Here is a 23,130-nt window from a genome sequence, read left to right as displayed (position 1 = left end):
TTATTCCTGATGAAGGGCTTTTGCCCGAAACGTCGATTTTGCCTGTCCTCGGATGCTGCCTGAATTGCTGTGCTCTTCCAGCACCACTGATCCAGAATCTGGTTTCCAGCATCTGCAGTCATTGTTTTTACCTCGTGAATTTTGGGAGTGCTGATATTCTAATGACTTGAACTGGGCTATAACAAATGCAATCTCCTAAGTTTGCAGGTGGGTAAAATAAATGATCATCAATCCTCAAAAAGATTATTCTATAACCATGGTCATAAATGTAGCTGGAAGTTTTTACACAAAGCTGCTATGAACATTAGCAAATTTGTCCACATTTCAAGGTTAGCTAATTAAAATGTGAAATAAGCAGACAGTTGAACCTGCACCTCTGAAGCAATGTTGGTCCAGCAGAAAAGAATATACATGTATTGCTACAGACTGAACAAAATAAATTAATTGTTTTTGACTAATGACTGCAAAAAGAGATAAACTTGCCTTGAAAACAATAGGAAAACCAGCCTTGCTGATGCAATATAAACCTCAAGTTCAATCTGAGAGACAGATCCTGTTTGCTCAAGGTGGTGAATAGGTCAGCAAACCACAAAGTTTGAATAGTGTCACTGATACTATTCAAAGGACACAGGTGTAATATTATGAAATATTCAAAACGCTCCAGATGAGGCAAGTTAGAGGTTCACCCAATCAATGCATATTCATAAACTGGAGCACATACAACTAGTAAGAGCCAAAAAAACAAAGAAAAAATGGTGGAGAGTACTGTGGATCTTGCAGCTGCTCCTCACTTGCAGGCTTTGCTTACGAATTTTCTCTTTTTTTATATAAATAGCAGCAGAAAATTTGATTTGAAATTAAAATTATTTTGGGAACTTTTATAATCCAAAAAATAAAAAATTGCTAAGAAGAAAAAATACGCGAGGAAGGAGGATTGTTTTTCCACAAGGTTTTTGTGGGTGAAGCCTGTTGATATGTTTGACGACAGTTCTGGAGAGTTTTTTTAAAATGTTTGCACGGGCAGAATTCTGAACATTTTCCTTCTCAAGTTGTTGTTGTTTAAATAACGACAAGGTTCAGGGATCACCATTTCTTTTCATAGACCTGGAATTTGAACGTTGACTGTTAGGGGATTTGAAGAGGAGGCTTTTTTCAGTTGAAGAAAGTTAATCAAGTTAAGTGCTTGATTTTTAAAAAGATTTTTATTGCTTAATTTTTTTTCTCTTTTGCATGCTTCAGATTAAAATCTTAAAGGGAAGGAAGAGTAGTGTTTTTTAATATCTAAGTTTATTTTAAGAGTTTCTTTTTAGGTTTACTGTCACTGAGGGCACACAGGAGGTACAGAGTGTGATCATATAAGAGGGGGAAATCGCTAAGTAGCAGTGAACATGGTGTTATGAAGATGTGGTGTACCTTTAAGAGAGTTAAAAGCAGCAGAACTACTGGACACAGCACCAAGTGTTCTCAATAAGGCAATAATGCAACACTGGGTCGAACAACTCTATTGCCTGGAGACATAAACAAATTCGAATTCAGCCAATCACTTTAAATTATACCCCCCAAAAAATACCAATTTCCAATTAAGGTTGAATTGAGTATATTGACAATCTTCATAGCCATTGACACAATCCGATGCTCTAAGGTATAAGACCGGGGTGGGGGGGGAAATTGGACAGTTCGGAGGAGAACTGCCAAGTCCTACATGTAACAGACTGCTTGAAACAATCTCTCTCTTAAAAGTACCTTTTCGATCAGTAACCTGTGACACAGAAATTCCTAACAGGGAGAAAAGACGACACAAGAAAATCCACAGACAAGAACCAACAGCTGCCTGGTTTTGAGATAAGAAGTGTTTTTGTAAATCTTAATTGGGAGTTTTATAGGACTAGTATTATAGAAGAGAAGGTAACAGATAAGTTAGAGAAAGAAATTGTAAATAGTGGCTAGTTAATTATTCTCTGCTATACTTTAAGAAATAAAGTTGTTAACTTTTACTTGACACAGTTCTTGGCCACTCAAATTTTTACAGTTATTGCACGGGATAAATCTTTTCTGTGGTGCTAGTTTTAAATTAAGGAGAGCTCAACACTTGTCGTAACACCAGTCAGACAAGTGCAAGTCCGAGAATGAGGTAGCTCTGAAGAATCAAACTGCATTTATTTCCAAGCAACTGGTCTTACAGGTAAGGCTGATGAAATCATTCCATGTTCCCAACATGTCCTTGGAACATCATAGCTATTGTAGAAACTTGGCTGAGGGAAGGACAGGACTGGCAGCTCAATGATCTTCATTTTAGATGCTGTAGGAAGAACAGAAAGGGAGGCAAGAGGGAAGGGAAAGTGGCACTTTTGATTAAGGAGAACATTATTTCTGTACTTAGGATATTTCTGAGGGATCATCCAGTGAAGTTATATGGGTAAAACTTAGAAATAAGAAAGAGATGATCACCTTTTTGGGATTGTAAACAGCCCCAATAGTTGAGGGAAACTGAGGAACAAATATGTGGAAAAATCTCAGATAGAGATTATACAAGCAAGAAGGAGACCTCAACAATCATGCTCTTTTCACCAATGCTACAATTATTGAGGTTGTAAGAAAGCATCCATCGTAGTCAACATATTGAGGTAAAGAGTCTACAGATTTACTGGCAGATTATGAAAAAAATTCCACTTAATGCAAATTGAATATGTGGTGTATACAACTCCTTGGAAACCACCCGAGAACTGATGACCAATGTCGAAAGAGTCAGGACATAATCCAGAAGAAATTACCTTATTCAGGGATCTAGGATGCTAGAAAAAAAGTGTAAGTTTCAACAAGGTAGCCATCCTCCATAAAGGAAATTCATGAGGTTAAAAATTCCTCCAGGTATTGCAGTGGATCAATTGCCTGTTTTAACAGGAAAGACCTTCCCTGTGAAGGGAATCCAAGAGATAAAAGATCCTCCGGTTTAAATACACTTTCAGATCTTAGCCTGTCAAAAACAGAACCAATAATGGTCTTCAATCCAGAGATGTACATATCTACCAAGTGCCCAAATAGAATGTATCCGTGGAGCATAGTGAAAGCTTCACTAGCTTAATCAATAAAGACTCAGGGTAGATACAGAGTAGTGAAAAGTAAATATATACATGAATATATAAATATCTATAAGGGAAAAAAAGTCTGGGGGTGGATGGTAGCAGGGGAGGTGGAGGGTGGGGCAGAGGAGGGAATATTGCACAGGGTGTAAGGCTCCGAAAACATTAATGCTGAGAAGCCCCTGAAGCACTATCACCATGATCATGTCAATTGGGCTTAGCGGAAGAACCATTCAAGACCTGCCATCTATGACTTACTTGGACTCTGTAACTACAGCCTCATCGCCTTCCTCATTGCCTGCCTGCATAACTGACTGATTCTGCCCCCTCACCTTATCCCAGATCCAACCCTCCAAATCGGCACTGCTCTCTTGAACTGTCCTAGCTGTCCATCTTCCTTCCCATCTATCTGCTCCATCCTCCACTCTGATCTATCACAATCAACAACCACTTTTGTCCAACTATCACATTCCTAGCTACCTTACCCCAGCCCCATCCTACTCCCATTTATCTTTCAGCCCCCTAGGGCCCCCCGCATTCCTGATGAAAAGCGTCTGCTTGAATGGTGACTCTCTTGCTCCTCGGATGTTGCCTGACCAGCTGCGCTTTTCCAGTGCCACACTTTTAGTCTCTGTAATATTGCCCATTACATCAACTTACATCATGTAATAAACTACTACTCACTGAAAATAGAAGTTCCTTCTCCTTACTGAATGGTTTTCCTGTAATCTGAAGACCAAAGTGAACTTGTAGATCCCTATCCTGAAAAAGAGTGTGGCAGCAAATTTACCCTCTAGTGAGTAATAGTGCACAGAGTTCATACGACCTGAAGAGCAGTTTGCTCATACAAGAAGTGTTCTGTTTTTCAGAAATAAAACATAATTGGATGTAAAAACTCAGCAAGTCCGGTAGCATCTGTGGCGAGAAATCAGAGTTAATGTTTTAGGTCCAGAGACGCCTTTTTAGAACTGATGGTAGCTAGGAAAAACTGGGTTATTATTCAGAACATATGCTGGAGGGAGGGTGTAAGGAGTAAATGATAAGTGAAGATAGAGACCAAATAGAGAGAAAAACTGTTGAACAAAGGAATGAATAATGGTCAGACTGAGCGGAGATTCACACGGATGATCCCTGGAATGGTAGGTCTAACATATGAGGAACGGCTGGGGATCCTGGGAGTTTGGAAGATTAGGGGGAGATCTGATAGAAACTTACAAGGTAACATATGGCTTGGAGAGGGTGGACGCTAGGAAATTGTTTCCGTTAGGCGAGGAGACTGGGACCTGCGGACATAGCCTTAGAATTAGAAGGGGGTAAATTCAGAACAGAAATGCGGAGACATTTCTTCAGCCAGAGAGTGGTGGGCCTGTGGGATTCATTGCCGTGGAGTGCAGTGGAGGCTGGGACGCTAAGTGTCTTCGAGACAGGGATTGATAAATTCTTGATGTCACAAGGAATTAAGGGCTACGGGGAGAATACGGGTGGGTGGAGCTGAGATGCCCATCAGCCATGATTGAATGGCGGAGTGGACTCGATGGGCCGAATGGCCTTACTGCCGCTCCTATATCTTATGGTCTTATATATATGTGATAACAATAGGGTTGTAATAGTACGGGATTTTAATTTTCCAAAGATTGACTGGGACTGTCATAGCGTTAAAGGCTTGGATGGTGAGGAATTTGTTGAATGTGTTCAAGATAATCTTCTTTATCAGTGTAGAAAAAGATATATTCCTATCTTTTAAATAGAAGATTCCTACTTTCTAGAAATAGGAAAGATTCCTATTTTCCAGAAATAGAAATTATTTCTATTAAATAAATGGTTCTTATTTACAAATACTAGAGGAGGAGCAAATCTTGACTTTCTCTCAAGAAAGAAGGCATGGGAAGTGACTGAAGTGTTAGCAGAGGAACCACTTTGGGACTAGTGATTGTAATTCTATTAGCTTTGAAATAGCTGTAGAAAAGTATAGCCCTTCCGTAAAAGTTGAATACAGTATTCGCAAGGCGATGATTGACACGTGGGAGACTTTGAAAAGTGTGATAACAGGAGTTCAGAGGCATTATGTTCCTGTTAGACTGAAGGGTAAGGTTGGGAAGAATGGATGAATAAAGATATTGAGGTCTGGTCAAGAATAAGAGTCACATATTAGACATATACAAATGGATCAAGTTAATCTCTTGAAGAGTATAAACAGTATAAGTGCATACTTCAGAGAGAAATCAGGAGAGCAAAAAGGAGATATGAGATATCCTTAGCAGATAAAGTTAATGCTAATCCAAAGAAATTCTACAACATTAGGAGAAAAAACAACAATAGGGCCCCTTAAAAATCAACAAAGTTGTCTCTGTGTTAAATCTCAGGAAATGGGACACATATTAAAATGAGTATTTCACGTCAGTTTTTTACTGTGGACAAAGAAATGGAAGTTAGAGAATTCAGGGAAATAAAAACTGATGTTTCAAAAATAGTTCACATTATAGAAGAGGTGATGGTGGAGGTCTTCGTAAAAATCAAAGTAGATAAATAGGCTTTGCATTCATTTTGGAGGGACAAGGACTGATTAAGGATAGTCAACATGGCTTTGTGTGAGCGAAATTGTGGCTCACAAACTTGACAGTTTTCTGAGGAGGCAACCAAAAAGATTGAGGGCAGAATGATAGAAGTTGTTTACATTGACTTTAGTCAAGCCTTTGACAAGTTTCTGCATGGTAGACTAATTAGTAAAGTTAAATCACGTGAGATTCAGGGAGAGCTTGACAATTAAGATACAAATAAAATCTTAATGGTAGGAGACAAGAGGATGGTGGAAGAGACTTGTGATCAGTGGTATTCCACAGGGATTAGTACTGGGTCCACTTTTGCTTGTCATTGATATTAACAATTTACATGAGAATTTAGGAGACATGATTGATATGCTTGAGAATGACACCAAATTGGTGCTATAGTGCACAATAAAAAAGATTATCCAAGATCATGAAAAGACCTTGATCAATTGGCTCAATGAGCTGAGGAGTGGCAGATGGAGTTTAATTTGTAAAAAAATGTGAGGTACTGAATTTGGTAAAACAAACAAGGGCAAGACTTATGCAATTAATGGTAGGACCTTGGGTAATGTTGTAGAACAGAAAGATCTGGAGATTCGGGGACATAAATATTTGACATTTGCATCACATGCAGACAGGGTTGTCAAGAAGGCTTTTAACATGCTTGTATTCAATGCTCAGACCTTCAAGTAGAGGAATTGGGCCACCATGTTGAGCGTTTCAGGAGTTTGGTGAGGCCTCTTTTGGAGTACTGTGTACAGTTCTGGGTGCCCTGCCAAACAAACAATATTATTAAATTGTAAAGGATTCAGAAAATATTTACCAGAATGATGTCAGGAATGGAAGGTTTGAGTTATATAGAAAGGCTGTAACTTTTCTCATTCGAGATTAGGAGGTTGAGGGGTAACCTTATAGAGGTTTATAAAATTATGAGGGACATACTTAACGTGAATAGCAAGAGTCTTTCCCCTGGGGTGGCAGAGTGCAAAACTAGGGAGCATATATTTAAACGCAAGAGGAGAAGGATTTAAAAAGAACATGAGGGGCAACTTTCTTTTTTCTTACACAGAAGGTGGTTCGTCTATGGCATGAACTGCCAAAGGAATTGGTGGATGCAGGTGCAGTAACAATGGGTAAATACATGAATAGGAAAGGTTTGGAGGAACAGGGGCCAAATGCAGTAAAGTGGGAGTAGTTTCTTTGGGAACATGGTCAGTGTGGACTACCTAAACCAAAGAGTCTGTTTCCATCCTCCATTCTGCTATAGCCAGCTTTTGTTGACTGCATCTCCACCTTTTATGGTTGCCACTAGATGGTATATTGCACTTCTTAGAACCACATTTACTCAGCACAGCTGTCTTCAGCAAAAAGGTGAACATACAAAATTCTTCCATTCACAGGATCCATTTAGGAGCAAATTATAGCAGGTGCTGGAATCTGTACTAAAAACAATAAATGCTGGAGATCACAGCATCCATGGAGCAATACTTCTGATGCAGAGTCATCTAGGCTCGAAGCTTTAGCTTGCTCTCTCTCCATGGATGATAGCTGACCTGCTGTGGTCTCCTGCATCTGTTATGTTCACAGAACCTACTGCATTTGTTGTTTCATGAAATATGCCCATAGCTACAGCTATTGACACAGGTATTCAGATACGATATTCTACCAACAGCAAATGCTCAATGCATGCAAATGAACATTTTTGGATTGACCTCATGTATTCTAAGCACTTTTTGATACAATTGCAATATTTTTAACATTATTCTTCCTTTCAGCAATCTTGTAAAATGACATTGTTACTTGAATGTTATGTCAACTATTTTCAGCATGGTGAACAAGAGGTTGCACATCATCATAGTGGTAATGATGTTGATGCTTAAGTATTCACATGTTTCCCAATCTAAGAAACTGAAATAGTTCATCCAGAGTAATCAGAAACCCATGACAGAAGAATAATAAACTAGTTTTGGAGATAACAATAAACATTAAAATATCAATGTGGTATACATAGTCACATATTAAGACCATTACACATTGCAATCTTCATATAACTCAGTGGTTCGTGATCAAATGCAGACAGGAATCTTAAGATCTTGGAAATTAATTAGAGAGAGGGCAAGGAGGGAGAGAGAGAGACAAAGTTCTTAGCTGAGCAAAAAGAGAAGAGAATTTGAACTTGACAAGTTGCGACTGAGTCAGCAAAGTTGTTAACAGGATGGAGATTAAAAGAGAAGGTAGCGATATATATAAATAAGTCAAAAGTCTGATGAGAAAGGTGTCGAAGCTTTCTTTATTTCATTTGAAAAATTGGCTAGGCAGATGGAGTGGTATGAGGACTTATGGGTAATGCTAAACTGGTAGGCAGAGCATGTGAGGTATTTGCCATACTGTCAGATGAGGTGTCAAGAGATTATGAAGAGGTCAAACAAACTATTTTAAGTGCTTATGATTTGGTACCAGATGCGTATAGACAGTGGTTCAGAAACATAAAGAAGGTACAAGGTCAGACTTATGTTGAGTTCGAAAGAATTAAACATTTTGTTAAATGTGTGCAAGCCTTAAAAACAGATAGGACCTATGAGGGTCTGAGAGAGATTATTCTGCTGGAGGAGTTTAAAAACTCACTTCCAGAGATGGTAAGAATTCACGTGGAGGAACAGAAAGTTCAGGAAGTGAGAACGGCAGCAGAATTAGCAGATGAATACATGTTAGTGCATAAGACAAGCTTCTGGCCAGATTTCATCCTGGAAGTATAGAAGTTGGGAGAAGTGGAGATCCTACATAGAAAACAAAGAGCAGAGAGCACTGGTAAGTGTCTACCACAGGTTAAAAAAAAGCCCAAGAGTGTAGAAAAGAGGTGAAAGGCCTCAGGTATTTCTACTGTGGTAAAGTGGGACACGTAAAGTCACAGTGCTGGTCGTTAAAGAAAGGCATTGTGGGAAAAGTTGTGGTAAAAGAAGCTAAGCCAGTGGCATTAGTTAAAGTAGTAAAGAAAACCCCAAAAAGAGCCCAGCAGCTGCAGGAGTGTGCACGGCCTAGGCGAGGGCTGGGTATGGAGTTAAGTGCTGGATCTCTATAAAGAATCCGCCTCTGTGGGTAAAATTTACTCAGAAAAAACAGGAGGAGAAGGGCAAGAAGTTATAATTTTGAGAGATACAGGATCTAACCAGTGGCTGATAGTAAGGGACAAGAATATGTACTCTTTCTGATCTGTTACCAGTGTGTGTGGCAATTTGTGGGATAGATGCACATAGCAGCTCTTCTGAGAAGTCTTCCTTTTCCTCAGCTGAGATTTTGGTCTCTTTTACTGGTTAGCTGGCATTTTAATTCTCCACGTTGTTCTCATATTAATCTGCCCGGAACATGCAGTAGACAAACAACAACGAATTCAATGCAAGTTTGAAAAACAGCACCTCAACTTTCAACTAGGCAGTTCACAGGTTTACAGCAATAACGTTGAGTTCAATGATTTCAAACTGTAACTTGTTGCTTATTTTGTTCTTTGTTTGCACGTTTCAGTCTTACTCATATTATTTCTTGCTTCTGGATGGCAACTGTTCAATATTCTCTCATTTACCTTGCTCTAGACATAACTTAATATTACTAGTCCAGTGTATCACAACTATGCCTCTGTATTCTCAGATCTTTTGTTTTTTAATTACTCATTTCCACCTAGCATGGAACTGCCCACTGCTCTCTTTGCCACCCTCCTCCATTTCACCAATTTAAATCACTATTACTTTCTCATTTTTCCCAATTCTGATCTAGTTCCAGTTTTTAAACTTGAAATATTAACCAATTTTCTCTCCTTTAGATGTGCACAGCATGTTGGTTATTTTCTGCACTTTTATCACAGCTTTCTAGCATGCACAGTATTTAACTTTCAAGTCAGAAGCCATTGAAATGTTTTCAGGCATAGTGAAAAGTTGTGATCATTAATTTGTCAAACACAATCTATTTCAAGCAACATGTTTGCCTGTTGGGAATCTGAAATACCCTTCATTTGAAATAGATCTGTCGATAATGCCCATTTCTCAGTGAAACAAATGAGGGCAAGCTTAGCTTCCTATGCTTTCAGTATGGGAAATTTTATCAACTTCATCCTCTTCACATCACCATGTGCTACCTCACCTCCTGACAAAAGTTGGCTTTACAGACTTGTCTTTTGAGAAACTGACCAGGCTTATACTCTGTATCTCAAATTCTCCACAGAAAATCTCGGATTGATAAAAATACATGCAGTTTTTGTATTAGCATGTCAACTGGACATTGTGCCTGTAAATTTTGACATTTTTGTCTTTGTACAGTTTCCACTCAATTGTAACTATATCTGTGCAACATGAAACAAAAGCACATTATTGTCACTTTGCAGGAAAGCATTTTGAAATGATCTGGTTGTCATTAAAATATTTTTGAAAAACATTGAGAGAGACAGACATACTTGGCTGAAAGCTTTAAACAAAAATGAAATACTCCAAGATTGTCGTTGGCAGTCATTACAAACTATGCAGGAAGTTACCAGTCCCACCCATGTTGTGGCAACATATCCAACTAATTAGTTGGAAGCAATGTTTTTCTTCAAAATTTCTGGTGTCAAAGTTTATAAATTAGTGAACTGTAATCCTTTTAAACAATGAACTGACAAGTAACACTATTTATTTCAAAATACTGTGAATTTTAATGAAATATTTTTAAAGTTCACATACTGTGAATTTACATGCTGTGGTCTTAAACTTGTGAAGATTATTTCCTTAGTACTTAAATGTAATTATGACTACACAAATGACATGATTCACTGGATAAAAATTTGCCTTAAATTATTACAAAATCTGTCAGGTTGGATCATTTGTGAACAAGAATTCCTGTTCAGTTTCCTGAACTAAATTTTTACAGATCTTAAGACAATAATACAGCTTTAATTTACAATAATGATGGAGAAAGTGAGGACTGCAAATGCTGGAGATCAGAGTCGAGAAGTGTGGTGCTGGAAAAGCACAGCCAGTCAGGCAGCATCCAAGGAACAGGATGCTGCCTGACTGGCTGTGCTTTTCCAGCACCACACTTCACAATGATGCCAACATCTGCGGCCTCATTCTGGGTGGGCACGAGAAGCTAATAAAATTTGAAGTTTTTGAAATACTACTAACTGTATGAACTACAGCAAGATGTCAAATAATACTGAAAATGCAAACAGTTAAACAAAGCACCTCCCTACAATCAGAAATACAGTAAAAGCAAAGTAGCTTCTGCCAAAAACAAGCAATTGTATTATGAGTAAAAATTCCACAGCTTCAGAAAGTGTTTCATTTAAGTGTACTTTCTTGAAACTTGTTATCTTCCAACTCAATTATGAATAGATTTTCCTTCAGTAAAGGAGCACGTCAAGTAATTGGAAATTCCAGAATAGCTGATATCTTGTTTTTAAAGTGGTTGCAAAGTTTCTTTTCAATTCAGTGAAAACTGAATGGAAAATACACACAAATTTTGCTATGTACTCCCTTGGCAGGGCTTTTAAAAACTTGTTAGATTCTAACTGGAAGTAGCAATTGCAAGGTTTAAAAAAAGCTTGGAAAAGTAGGCTTCAAGGGAAGGGCGCAATTGATATGTGGAGCTTGTTCAAGGAGCAACTACTGAGTGTCCTTGATAAGTATGTACCTGTCAGACAGGGAGGAAAGGGTCGTGTGAGGGAGCCGTGGTTTAATAAGGAATTGGAATCCCTTGTTAAAGGGAAGAGGGCGGCCTAAGTAAAGATGAGGCGTGAAGGTTCAATTGGGGCGAGTGAGAGTTATAAGGTAGCCAGGAAGGACCTGAAGAGAGAGCTAAGAGCAGCAAGGAGGGGACATGAAAAGTCCTTAGTTGGTAGGATGAGGGAAAACCCTAAGGCTTTCTATAGGTATGACAGGAATAAAAGAATGACTAGGGTAGGAATAGGTCCAGCCAAGGATAGTAGTGGGAAGTTGCGTGTGGACACTGAAGAGATTGGGGAGACACTGAATGAATACCTTTCGTCAGTATTGGGATAGCCCTAGTAACTATAGGCCGGTGAGTCTCACTTCTGTTGTGGGCAAAGTCTTAGAGAGAATTGTAAGGGATAGGATTTATGCACATCTGGATAGGAATAATGTGATCAAGGATAGTCAGCATGGTTTTGTGAAGGGCAGGTCAAACCTTATTGAATTCTTTGAAAAGGTGACGAAGGAGGTTGATGAGGGGAAAGTGGTAGATGTGGTATATATGGATTTTAGTAAGGCGTTTGATAAGGTTCCCCATGGTAGGCTACTGCAGAAAATACGGAGATATGGCATTGAGGGTGAGTTGGAGGTTTGGATTAGGAATTGGCTGGATGGAAGAAGACAGAGGGTAGTAGTTGATGGCAAAGTTTCTTCATGGAGTGCCGTCACTAGCGGTGTTCCGCAAGGATCTGTTTTGGGACCATTGCTGTTTGTCATTTTTATAAATGACCTGGAAGAGGGGTTAGAAGGTTGGGTGAGCAAGTTTGCGGATGATACGAAAGTCGGAGGAGTTGTTGACAGTGAGGAAGGATGTGTCAGGTTACAGCGGGATATAGATAAGCTGCAGAACTGGGCAGAAAGGTGGCAAATGAGTTCAATGTAGCTAAGTGTGAGGTGATTCACTTTGGTAAGAGTAACAAAAAGATGGGGTTCTGGGTTAATGGTCGGATACTTGGTAGTGTGGATGAGCAGAGGGATCTTGGTGTCCATATACACAGATCTCTGAGAGTTGCCACCCAGGTAAATAGTGCGGTAATGAAGGCATATGGCGTACTGGCTTTTATTGGTAGAGGAATTGAGTTCCGGAGCCCTGAGGTCATGTTGCAGTTGTATAAGACTCTGGTGCAGCCGCATCTGGAGTGTTGTGTCCAGTTTTGGTCGCCATACTATAGGAAGGATGTGAAGGCACTGGAACGGGTGCAGAGGAGGTTTACCAGGATGTTGCCTGGTATGGTAGGAAGATCGTATGAGGAAAGGCTGAGGCACTTGGGGCTGTTTTCATTGGAGAAAAGAAAGTTTAGGGGTGATTTGATAGAGGTATACAAGATGATTAGGGGTTTAGATAGGGTTGACCATGAGAACCTTTTTTCACGTATGGAGTCAGCTATTACGAGGGAGCATAGCTTTAAATTAAGGGGTGGTAGGTATAGGATAGGTGGTACGTATAGGACAGATGTTAGGGGTAGATTCTTTACTCAGCGAGTCGAGAGTTCATGGAATGCCCTGCCAGTCGCAGTGGTGGACTCTCTCTCTTTATGGGCATTTAAACGGGCATTGGATAGGCATATGGAGGATAGTGAGCTAATGTAGGTTAAGTGGGCTTGGATCGGCGCAACATCGAGGGCCAAAGGGCCTGTACTGCGCTGTATTTTTCTATGTTCTATGTTAACAGTATTGAACTCAACAATTTTGCTTCCCATTTAATATTCTAAGAAAACTGAAGTTAACACAAGTTTTGAAACACAATTTAATTTTATCTAAAAAACAGAATTTAGATTGTAAAAGGTTCATAGCAGCAAAACAGTATAGTTGCACTAGTATTTCATGTCTGTAATTCATGACTCTCTTAGACAGTCAGAGTTCAATGAGAGCAAAATAAATGAGAATAATCAAAAAAAAAAAGAGGGGGACAAAGGTTTATGAGAATCCATCAAACTGAAACGATGAGCAAAGCTTGTTTGGCTGGTTTTGTATTTCTGTTTCATACTGTCATGCGCTTTTCCTTGGTTTAAATTTTGATCTCTCACCCAAGAAGCAAAATCTCTTGCTCAACAGAAATCCATGCATGCCAGCAGATCCAATTATAAAGTCCACAAGCAATTTTCATCCGGCATCATAGATACGTATATAGTTCTAAAACTCAAGTATTTTCCAAAACTGGCTCAGTAAACCACATCCATTACCTCCTAAAGCCTGCCAAACAGTCTGTTGTTTGAAGTCAACTGCAGCATTCTAGGTGCTAACTTGCTGAGATCCACACCAGATTTTGAGAGATGTATTTTGTCCTTTTGCTTTTGCAAAAGGTTTTAAACCATAGGTGGTGAGCTGTCTTCTCTAAGCTAATAAAGCTTGCAAGGTCTTTGGTTCTTTGGAAGCCTGACTCCATCCACTCATGCGGCTTCTATTGTTCTAACTTTTAAAAATAACCCGAGTTTTAGTTTAGCTTTCAGCAGTTGCTGGGTTTTTGAAGCTAGTTATGAAGCTGCTACATCTTTCTTTCTGTTACAGCTACAAGCTTGGGTTCCCTTCCTGTTGCCAGGATTGCATGTAAGACAATCTGTTTTACTGAATTTGCCTTTGCCAAGGGTATGTTTATGGATGGAACAGTTGGAACAGTTACTATTTAATAGCTAAATAATTTGTTAAGTTTCTCAATAGACTCAAATTATTCCAATAAATGTGTTTTGCTTAAAGCCAAATAGTGTAACCAATTGAATTACATCAGGAACATAACACCTTACACTTGCCTTTAAATAAGAAAAAGTTAGGGTCTCGGCTTTCTCCTTAATATATCTGAAGGGGTTTAGTCTGGTTCATAATTTAGAGCAAGGAATCTTGAATATGGAATTAACCATCTAAAATTAGTCAATAACTTAACACTGTACATACTTTGGCAAATATTAACCGATTATTTATATTCTTTACAATTAGATTATCCAATGGAAGCAAAATAAAACAAAAATGACATTTCTATGCAATATTCCCCTCAGGTCTAGAAAACTAATTCATTGGGCAGAGTTACCTTTTCACTGTTCTTATATTTGTCCCAGCTTTTCAGCATTTTCAGCCATTTTCCTGTTCTTTCAATCTCCACTTGTTTCAGCTATAAGCACAAATCAGCAAATTGTTACTGCAGATATTTAAAAGTGGCAGACAAGACAGAATGACTCTGAATGATAAATAGGTTGTGTACTGCCAAAATGCAACAGATAACATCATATGAACGTCATCTAGTTGCTTAATCTTTTTCATGTACTTCTTAAAGGTGATTTTGAGTATAACTTATGGGAGACTATTAAATCATTGTCCAAACAAGCTACAGCAAAATTGATATTTTTCACCAGTTTTTAGACCTTTTGATTTTCAGTACTGAATACTGGATTGCTAAAAATTGGGAGGCAGCCAAAATTGATGTTGAAGAGAAAACTGAAATGAAATCAAAGGAAGCAAAAATCACAGCAAATTGCCTGCAATTTCCTTCTTAGAAGAGTAACTAGCAAATCTCAATGGAGGATGTGGAGCCTTGTGAATGTAAACCTCCAGTTTCACAATTTTAGATGTACAGACCAATAGGAAGACATTCTGATTAATTAAAATGCATCACATAGCATTTGCCTCAGATGCCCATCAGATTTTCAACCCTGAACTCATAACTCAACTTCTCCAATTTCCATACACTGTTTCCATTTCCGGCTCTTTTAGTTCGGCAACATATCAAGAAACACTTGTATAAATCTCTCACTACTCTAATCCTAGCTCAATGAAAATCTCACCCATGCCTTTGTCAACTATACATGTGACAATACCAATGCTCGCCTGGCTGGTCTAGTGTTTATCACGCTTTATAAACTTCTGCACACTCAAAAATATGTTGCCTTTCTTCTTCCCCTAAAAACTGACAAACCCTTAATAACCCTGATCTCAATAAACTACAAATGGCTTCCAGTACAAGTGAACATTGTCTTCTGCTTCAAGCCTCTCACCTCCTAGTATTGAATAGTCCGTAGCTCTATAACACCCTGCCTGTTTTTCCCTGACTGTTACCTAATTCCCCCAATCCTGTACATCCCTTCTCTAACCTGCCTCCATGTCCATGCAATGAGTAATGGACAGTTTAAGCCAAGAAGATCTCGGAGTATTTTGATTGCAGCAGTGCTTACCATGGTGAGGCAGATGATGTTTAATCAACTAACTCACTTTAATATTGAAAACCTAATTATAAACTCCCTACATGTCTTAAAACACAGCTTCAACAAAAATCCGCACAAACGGCTACAAACTAAACATATTCTGTCAATTCTAAAGAAGGGTCACTGGACCTGAAACGTTAATTCTGCTTTGTCTCCATAGATGCTGCCAGATCTGCTGAGTTTCTCCAGGAATACCTGATTTTATTTCATAATTTGTCTCCTGACTGGTTTGTAAAAATAACGTATAATAAAGACATCTATTCTGCTCAAAAATTCTAGACATCCATTCGGGATTAATTTTGAAATTTTAACATTCAGATTTTATGAACTTGTGTGAAAATTACCCTCTGGCACTTCATAATCTAACTTTTTAAAAAAATCTGCTAGCAAATTTGTTCCTACAGGTGATCATATAAACGGAGTTATAGCTTTTCAAGAAAGGAACTGAAAACATCAATTAACATTATGTTTCAACTTACTCTTTCTTCTACAGCATCGGGCATTGGCAGCTCTTTATCACTGTTAGAAAAGTAAAACAGGTTTCAATAACCAAATGTGCAATGCATAATTCACAATAGCAAATCAAGCTATATTTACTTTTTCACTGTACTAACACTTTAAAATAACCTGAATTTCTACTTACAGAAATCAAGCACAATAACTGAAGTAAAGATTTGGCCAACTAAACTGTCAAAAATACACTTGAAGCATTCTATGATGCCAGTAAACATAATCATTTTAGTTTATGCCACAACAGCAACAGAGTAGCAAATACAGCATTACAATTCATTTCAGTCAGACATAGATAATTTGGGCTATCATATGTGACTTTAAAGTCTCAACTCATATGTAATACTTGAACATTCTGAATTCAATATTTACTTGTTGTAAAGATTGGTTTCTTTTTATTTTTCTGTACTTTCAATGGTGGACTGATGTGAAAAAATTAACTGTTTTAAACTGAAGGATAGCTGGAGGATTACTGCATGCTTTGAAAGCAAGTAATAAAATGACATTCATCATAAACTTGGTTTAAGGAGTTGGTGATCCCAGCAGTCATTGAAGCACAGTTTGCAAATGAGCTGGAGCTTAATGGTTGATCTGTGGCTTAGCAACAAGTTAATGATGACAAAGGCCTTCTGCCTGCCAACAATTGTGATTGGTTCTAGGCTAGCTGAACAGCTTGGGACTGTGAACAATATGGAGAAGTCTTCAAATCTCTACCATTTCATGAGCTCTCTGTAAAAACTACTTTAAGCCTGAAAGAAAACAGGTGATTTTTCCTTCAGCAATTGCTGTAAGCTGTGACTTTTCATTCATAAGTTAAATCTTTTATAAGTGAACCAGCCACCCTTTGCCTTTTGTTAACCAGCAAAATCATTCAAAAAAGGGATCAAGAAACATCTGATGAGCACAAGAAACATCTCAGCAGTCACAAAGAACTGCTTTCTTGGTTTTTCCTCCATACATAACATCCATCTTTCGTTTCTCATGTTTGTATAAATGAATGTTTATAAAGGAGTTAAAGTTTTAACTAGAAGAGAGATATACTGATTGTGATAATAAAGAGTTACCTTGTTCTGCTGACCTACATGAAATTGGAAGTTCCGAGGCTAGGGTGAGATGCCTCTCTGACTTACAGATAGATTGTAAGAAAATTACATTATCATCACCTATTATTCACAGCCATTTACATGGGCATTCTCTTGCCATTCACAGCCATTTGCATCATCCCCTATTCAGAAATCAATAAGAACATTACAGTTGGAATTTGACTACTCTCCTATAGTTACAAAAAAATGATTTGCAACAGATTTGACCATTAAGGGATAACTTGCATAACACTGTTTCTGGAGATGATGTGGTCACTGCATTGTGTCTTGAGTGGCAGTTGACTGTGAGGGAGTGACTGGGGGTTGTGTTGTGAACATTACTGACTGTGATGTAAAGATTTTGTATTAAGGAAGGACTTTGTTCAGAGAGAGCTCTTGGCACACTTCCCAGGCATGGCAAAGAGTGTTAAGAGTTTCCCTGAAGTTTGTACTGTATTGTGCTTAATAAATGTTGGTTCTTCACAGAAGTTGGCATATTGCAGTTGCATCAATTGTGTAAGAATCTCAGGAAAAATAACTTAATAGTGATGGTTCATTATCATAGAACCCCTACAGTACAGAAAGTGGTCATTTGGCCCATTGAATCAGTGATGACCCTCTGAACAGCAAACTACCCAGATCAAGCCAGTCAGCCTATCCCTGTGCCCCCATATTTATCATGTCTGAAATATCTAGCCAAAACATCCACAGACACTACAGACAATTTAGCATAGCCAATCCACCTAAGCTGCACATCTTTAGATCATGGGAAGAAACCAAAGCATCCGGTGGAAACCAACGCATACATGTGAACTCCACACACAAAAACAGTCACCCAAGGTTAGAATTGAACCCGTGTTCTTGGCTCTGTGAGGCAACAGTACTAACCACTGAGCATCATGCCGCCCATATGTATTCATTTACAGTAGTCTCACTGTAGCTGTTGGGGGATATGTTCCACGAACTAACATAGAAGCCCGAAACTGTGGATACGAGCGAACCCATTCATTTCAATAGGAAACGTACCTTCCTGGCAGCCTCCTGGTCCCGGAATGTTCCCTATAATATTTTCCAGTCATGGGAAACCACAGGTAACTGAAACTGCAGAAAATGATTCCACAGATACGGGGGTCACCCTGTTTGTGTACTTAGAATCTTGTAATAAAGAGTAATTCTTGTGAAGTCCAGAGACCTGGTCTGTGCTTTCTGACAGGAAAGATAGGAAAATTGGGGAATTTGTTCTACTTGCTAAAATCTTGAATTTTGAACCAATCTGGAAATATTGGAGCTTGATTTACAGTATGCTAGCCTTGTGAGACTTAACACAATTATGTTATCAACAATAAGCAAAAGCAAAAAAAAACCCTTAGTCAGAAAATTGATTTGAGACGGAGTGAAGTCAATAGAGAGATGCTGCTCAGTCATTCCAGTTCTTTTCAACATATTTAAATTGTAAAATTACAAGCTTTCAAGAAGTGTTTGATCTTCCTCAAAAATATTATAATTTCATTCCACTAACAAAGAAACATCAATCCCAACAGAACAAAATATAAGCTTTGAATATATGCAGATTGGAAAAACTTTAATTGCCAACAGCAAATACTGGAGGCATCCATATTGTTTTCCATGAACTCCAAAGCCAATTCAAACAGAATCTATAATGTTCAAAGTATTACTCCCCAGGTTTTATTCAAAACTACCTTCACAAAGTGTTTGCTTAAATGCTATCAACTTTGATAAAGCAGCCACCAGAAATCAGTATGTCATATTATGCAGTGCATGTATCTATCTGCTGGAGCAGTTCCAGAAAGATGCCCAAAAGCTGTCTAAAATTCTGAAAGCCATGCTGGTAATCAAATATTCAGCAACCTCTGAGTTAGCAGGCTTTCTTTTTTACTGCTGCCCAAATGCCAATCCACTGTCATGCATTCCATCAGTTTCAAACTAGATTCTCCAAAAGATAGTTTGCAGTGAATGGAATCTTCTGCACCATCCTGCATTAGAATACATAATGCAGAAGCTTAGGAGACCTCTTATCTTAAAAGATGGACTGTGAAACAGGATGTCGCAAGTGGGAAGAATTTAATTTCCATCAAAGTAAATACACAACATTTTACTGGGGGTGGTGTCTTCCGATTGCATGCCTTCCTACACCCACCCATATTCAAGACTTGTTAAAATTTGCCAAGGTGAATAAGGTATAACAATGAAAATAAAAACCTAAGATTTCACAATGCATAACACGAATGGAATACATGTGGATGCTTTCAAAGAGGTTTTTGGAAATAAGTTGAGATTTGACCAAGAACACACGCTGCATGATTTGATTTCATCAGCAAATAACCCAGCAGTTTTAACAAGATACTTGCCAAGCTAAACCACATCCACCTCGAAATTCATCAAATCATTTATCAATGGTATACTAATTTTCTAACAGAGATAATGCTGAACCTGAAAACACAAATTTAAAATGCTGAGCCTTACTGTAGAAAACCAAATCGATCAGTGATTTTATAAATATGGAAGTCTGCATCTTCCCACGGGTCAATCTTCGCTCCTTCTCGTCCCTAAAACAAACAAACAAACAAACAAACAAACATCAATAAAGCTGTCTTGGTTTGATTCATTCAGTTTTGAGCTGATGACAAAGCCAAACGCGTGTATCTATTAATTGATTACAAATTCAATACTGCAATGCCCTTGCCATCTTCAACTCTCTCAGAGTTCAAAAGGTAAATTGGTCAAAAATGCGAGAAATTCCCATTTTGACATTTTGCATGTGAAAGTAGGGCTGAGAATGACGTGCTGCAGTTCATCTCAGCCACGTTGCCAAATAAAATATCTCAGGTTTTCCATTCTCAATTGTGGCCACTGACCACTGCCAGAAGATTGCAAATATTCATATGAAGGTCAAACACCAAGACAGTGCTTGGTATCATAGAACAACAGCACTTAACGCAGCAAGGCCATTCAGCGTATTTTACCTCTGTTGCTTTATTTTGCCAGAAAATCCAAACTAGTTTCATGCTCTTCTCAAATCTCTCTGTTTAAAGTTTATTTTAACCAAATTAATTTTTAATACAATTAATTTTATCTTCCTCCAAATTTCTATTTCAACCACGAGAATTGTAAATTATAAGTCTCTTAACAATAGCTACCCAGTCTGAAGACACTGTATGAAGTGGGAAACACTACTTCCAAAATTCCAAGATTATCTTCACTAAATCTTCTCTTGCCTTCTCTGTTCAAATTGAAACAATGCTCATCTCTCCATTCTTTCTTCATAACTATGTAATATTTTTCTACATATCCTTCCAAATTCCTGTGCATTCCAATAAATGCTGCATCATTCAGAAACCAAAACAGCGCACACCATTTTGTGATCACATTTACATTTGCACAATGAAGTACTTCTTCTTTACTCTTCTACTTTGTGCTCATGTACTCAAATAGAATCATAGAGATGGACAGCATGGAAACAGACCTATGTCATTTAATAGTTTTATCTGCCTACACATTTTTTCAGGAAATTACGCATTTGAAACTGTAGGTCCCTGCTCAACCATACCATTTATACTGTAATATGTATATTCATCCACCTTTTATTTTCCCAGCATGTTACTTTGTACTATTCCGACACGGGGTAAATCCCTCTGCTAATTTAAACCAACAATACAGAAAAGATTAACCCCGTGCTGTAATCTGTTAAAATTTGACAGGCAAAGAACCATCTCAGAAGTCACTATTTAAAGTAAAAGTTAACTTTATTCTTAAAATCCAGAGAATATTAAAACCAACAACTATTTACAACTCCTTTCTCAAACCTCCCACTCTGCAATAGTAGTCTGATAAAAAATCCTGATTAAGATTTTAGATTATCTCCAAGTCAGCCTCGATGTTCTGCTGCCCACCGACAGGTACCTTTCAGAGAGCTCTTCAGCTAGCAGTCTACATTTGTTGGTCTTTGGTAGACCTTCGCCAATTGTTCAAAATGTCCAGTTTTATACCCCCAAAACATCGGATTGTTTTATTGGTTTTAATATTATCAAAATACAAATTTCAAATTTAATTGGATTTTGGTATCTTGGGGCATAATTTAAATTGATTGACCAAAGTTGAATTTGCTTTTGTTTCACAGCAACCCAATTGCTACTATTTGTTTCGACCAAGTGTTACATTGTTACCTTGTTCAGGACTCTGTGCTTTGCAAGTCCCTGTGAGCTTTCCAACTCTCTTAAAGGTATAGTACACCTCTACACCTTCATAACAGTACGTAATTATATCAAATTGTATTGGCCATCTGTCCACCCATTTCAAAAATTAAGGGTTCTGACAAAATTAAGTGAAATAGATACTCATGTGAAGTTTGACCATTAAATACACATCTAACTTCTGCATTACTATTTAACATATACCATACTTAATTCACGCATCTCAACTATGCCTCCACCAGAAGCTCTACCATTTTGCACCCTATCCTCCCAGCACCCGCACTTACCCCTCATACTTTTGGTAACAGCTGTCAGGGCCTTTACATTTCAGAATACTGTAGCTCACTGCTGGGAAAATGATGCAACTTACCTTCCTCTGACAGTTCTATGCAATGAAAGAATTGTTAGAATGGAAGCATTGCATTTCTGAAGGAGCTCCAAATGAATCTTCTCACAAAAATTTGGAACTTCCTTTTTTAATATAAAAGATAGGCCAGAGTGGCAACATGCATGAGATTGCTGCTTCTCAGACAGTCTGGCCCTATATTTCAGTCAGCAACAAATTTTAAAGCATAAATAAATTTTGAAATCATATTTCCTAAACTCAGGAGCATTGATTTATGTGAAGAATAAAAGCAAAACAATGTTGAATTCAACTTCACTCTGAACAAAACCTATTGGCTGCAACTCTTTATATTCTATTGGACAAAAAAAAACTTTTAATCTCTATTGCTACACATACAAGAGTTTTCCAACAAGCTTGGAGAGGTAATGAGTCAAATATCCATTGAAAATGGAAAGTGGTCACTTTTTCAGTTTGTCCACAACCAATTTCAAATCAAGCATCGGCAGCGTGGATCAGGATTCCTGGCGGTAGTGGCAGTGCCAGGAACAGAGATACCTGGCAGTTGCAAGCTCGGAGTGGAGACTCTTGGTGGCGGCAGTGCCCAGAGCGGAACTCCTGGGCTATAACAGGTTCGGAGTCTGGACTCTTGGTGGCAGTGACGGGGTGTTGGCTGTGGTGGTGATGCCTGGATGTTTGGAAATGACAGTACCCAGAGCAGGGACTCCTGGCTAACGTAGGTTCAGAGCCTGGACTCTTGGCTGTGGCGATGAGCAGAGAGGGGACTACTGGTATGGTAGGCCCAGCGTGGAGACTCTTGGCAGTGCTGGCAAGGCAACAGGAACAGCGGAGCTGAGGTCTCCTGGGACAATGTCACCATTGGAGAGGGGACTCCTCGAGGCCCAGAACACCTTAGAGATCTTGCAGAAGCCGTGGTTGCAGTGCTTGAGACCCCAATTTGAACAGGAGATCAACTCTATTTAATTTCATTTTATTCTTTCTGTAAATCAAAATAATGTAGAATTGTAGTAACAAAACATTTTTCGCTGTATCCTCCTAGATATCTGGTAATAAAATCATTCGTTCATTGATTCAATTTATACTTTTCGCTGCCTCTGGAAGGCAGCCAACATAATCAATGACCCCTTTTACTGCGGCTATAACCTCTTCTAACTTCTTCTATTGGGCAGAAGATGCAAAAGCTTAAACACACATACCACATTCAAGAGCAGCTTCTTCCCTATTGTTACCAGACTTCCGAACTGACCTCTCAAATTTTAATTTTAAACTTAATGTTGATCTCACTTGTTGTATACCTTCTCTGCAACCAGAATATTGTATTTTTCACTGTGTTCTACTATGTTAATATACCTTCTATAGAATAATCTGCCTATATTGCATGCATAACAAAACTTTTCACTGTCCCTAGATACACG

The 23,130-nt window shown here is 38.4% G+C and overlaps 1 protein-coding gene across 2 annotated transcripts in view; it reads right to left on the bottom strand.

Annotated features, from left to right (window-relative positions):
• Nucleotides 1–23,130, bottom strand: part of usp6nl (USP6 N-terminal like) — a 200,431-nt gene that overhangs the window by 115,969 nt on the left and 61,332 nt on the right. For both annotated transcript variants that reach the window (XM_043714082.1, XM_043714083.1), the window contains 3 exons: nucleotides 19,625–19,707; nucleotides 16,028–16,067; nucleotides 14,381–14,461 (listed from right to left, as the gene is read on the bottom strand). In XM_043714082.1, the coding sequence (XP_043570017.1) occupies nucleotides 14,381–14,461; nucleotides 16,028–16,067; nucleotides 19,625–19,707 (204 nt within the window). The remainder of the gene's footprint in view (nucleotides 1–14,380; nucleotides 14,462–16,027; nucleotides 16,068–19,624; nucleotides 19,708–23,130) is intronic.

The sequence above is a fragment of the Chiloscyllium plagiosum genome, chromosome 23, assembly GCF_004010195.1.
Source record: "Chiloscyllium plagiosum isolate BGI_BamShark_2017 chromosome 23, ASM401019v2, whole genome shotgun sequence".
NCBI classification, from domain to species: Eukaryota; Metazoa; Chordata; class Chondrichthyes; order Orectolobiformes; family Hemiscylliidae; genus Chiloscyllium; species Chiloscyllium plagiosum.
This window is presented reverse-complemented; position numbering and strand designations above follow the sequence as displayed.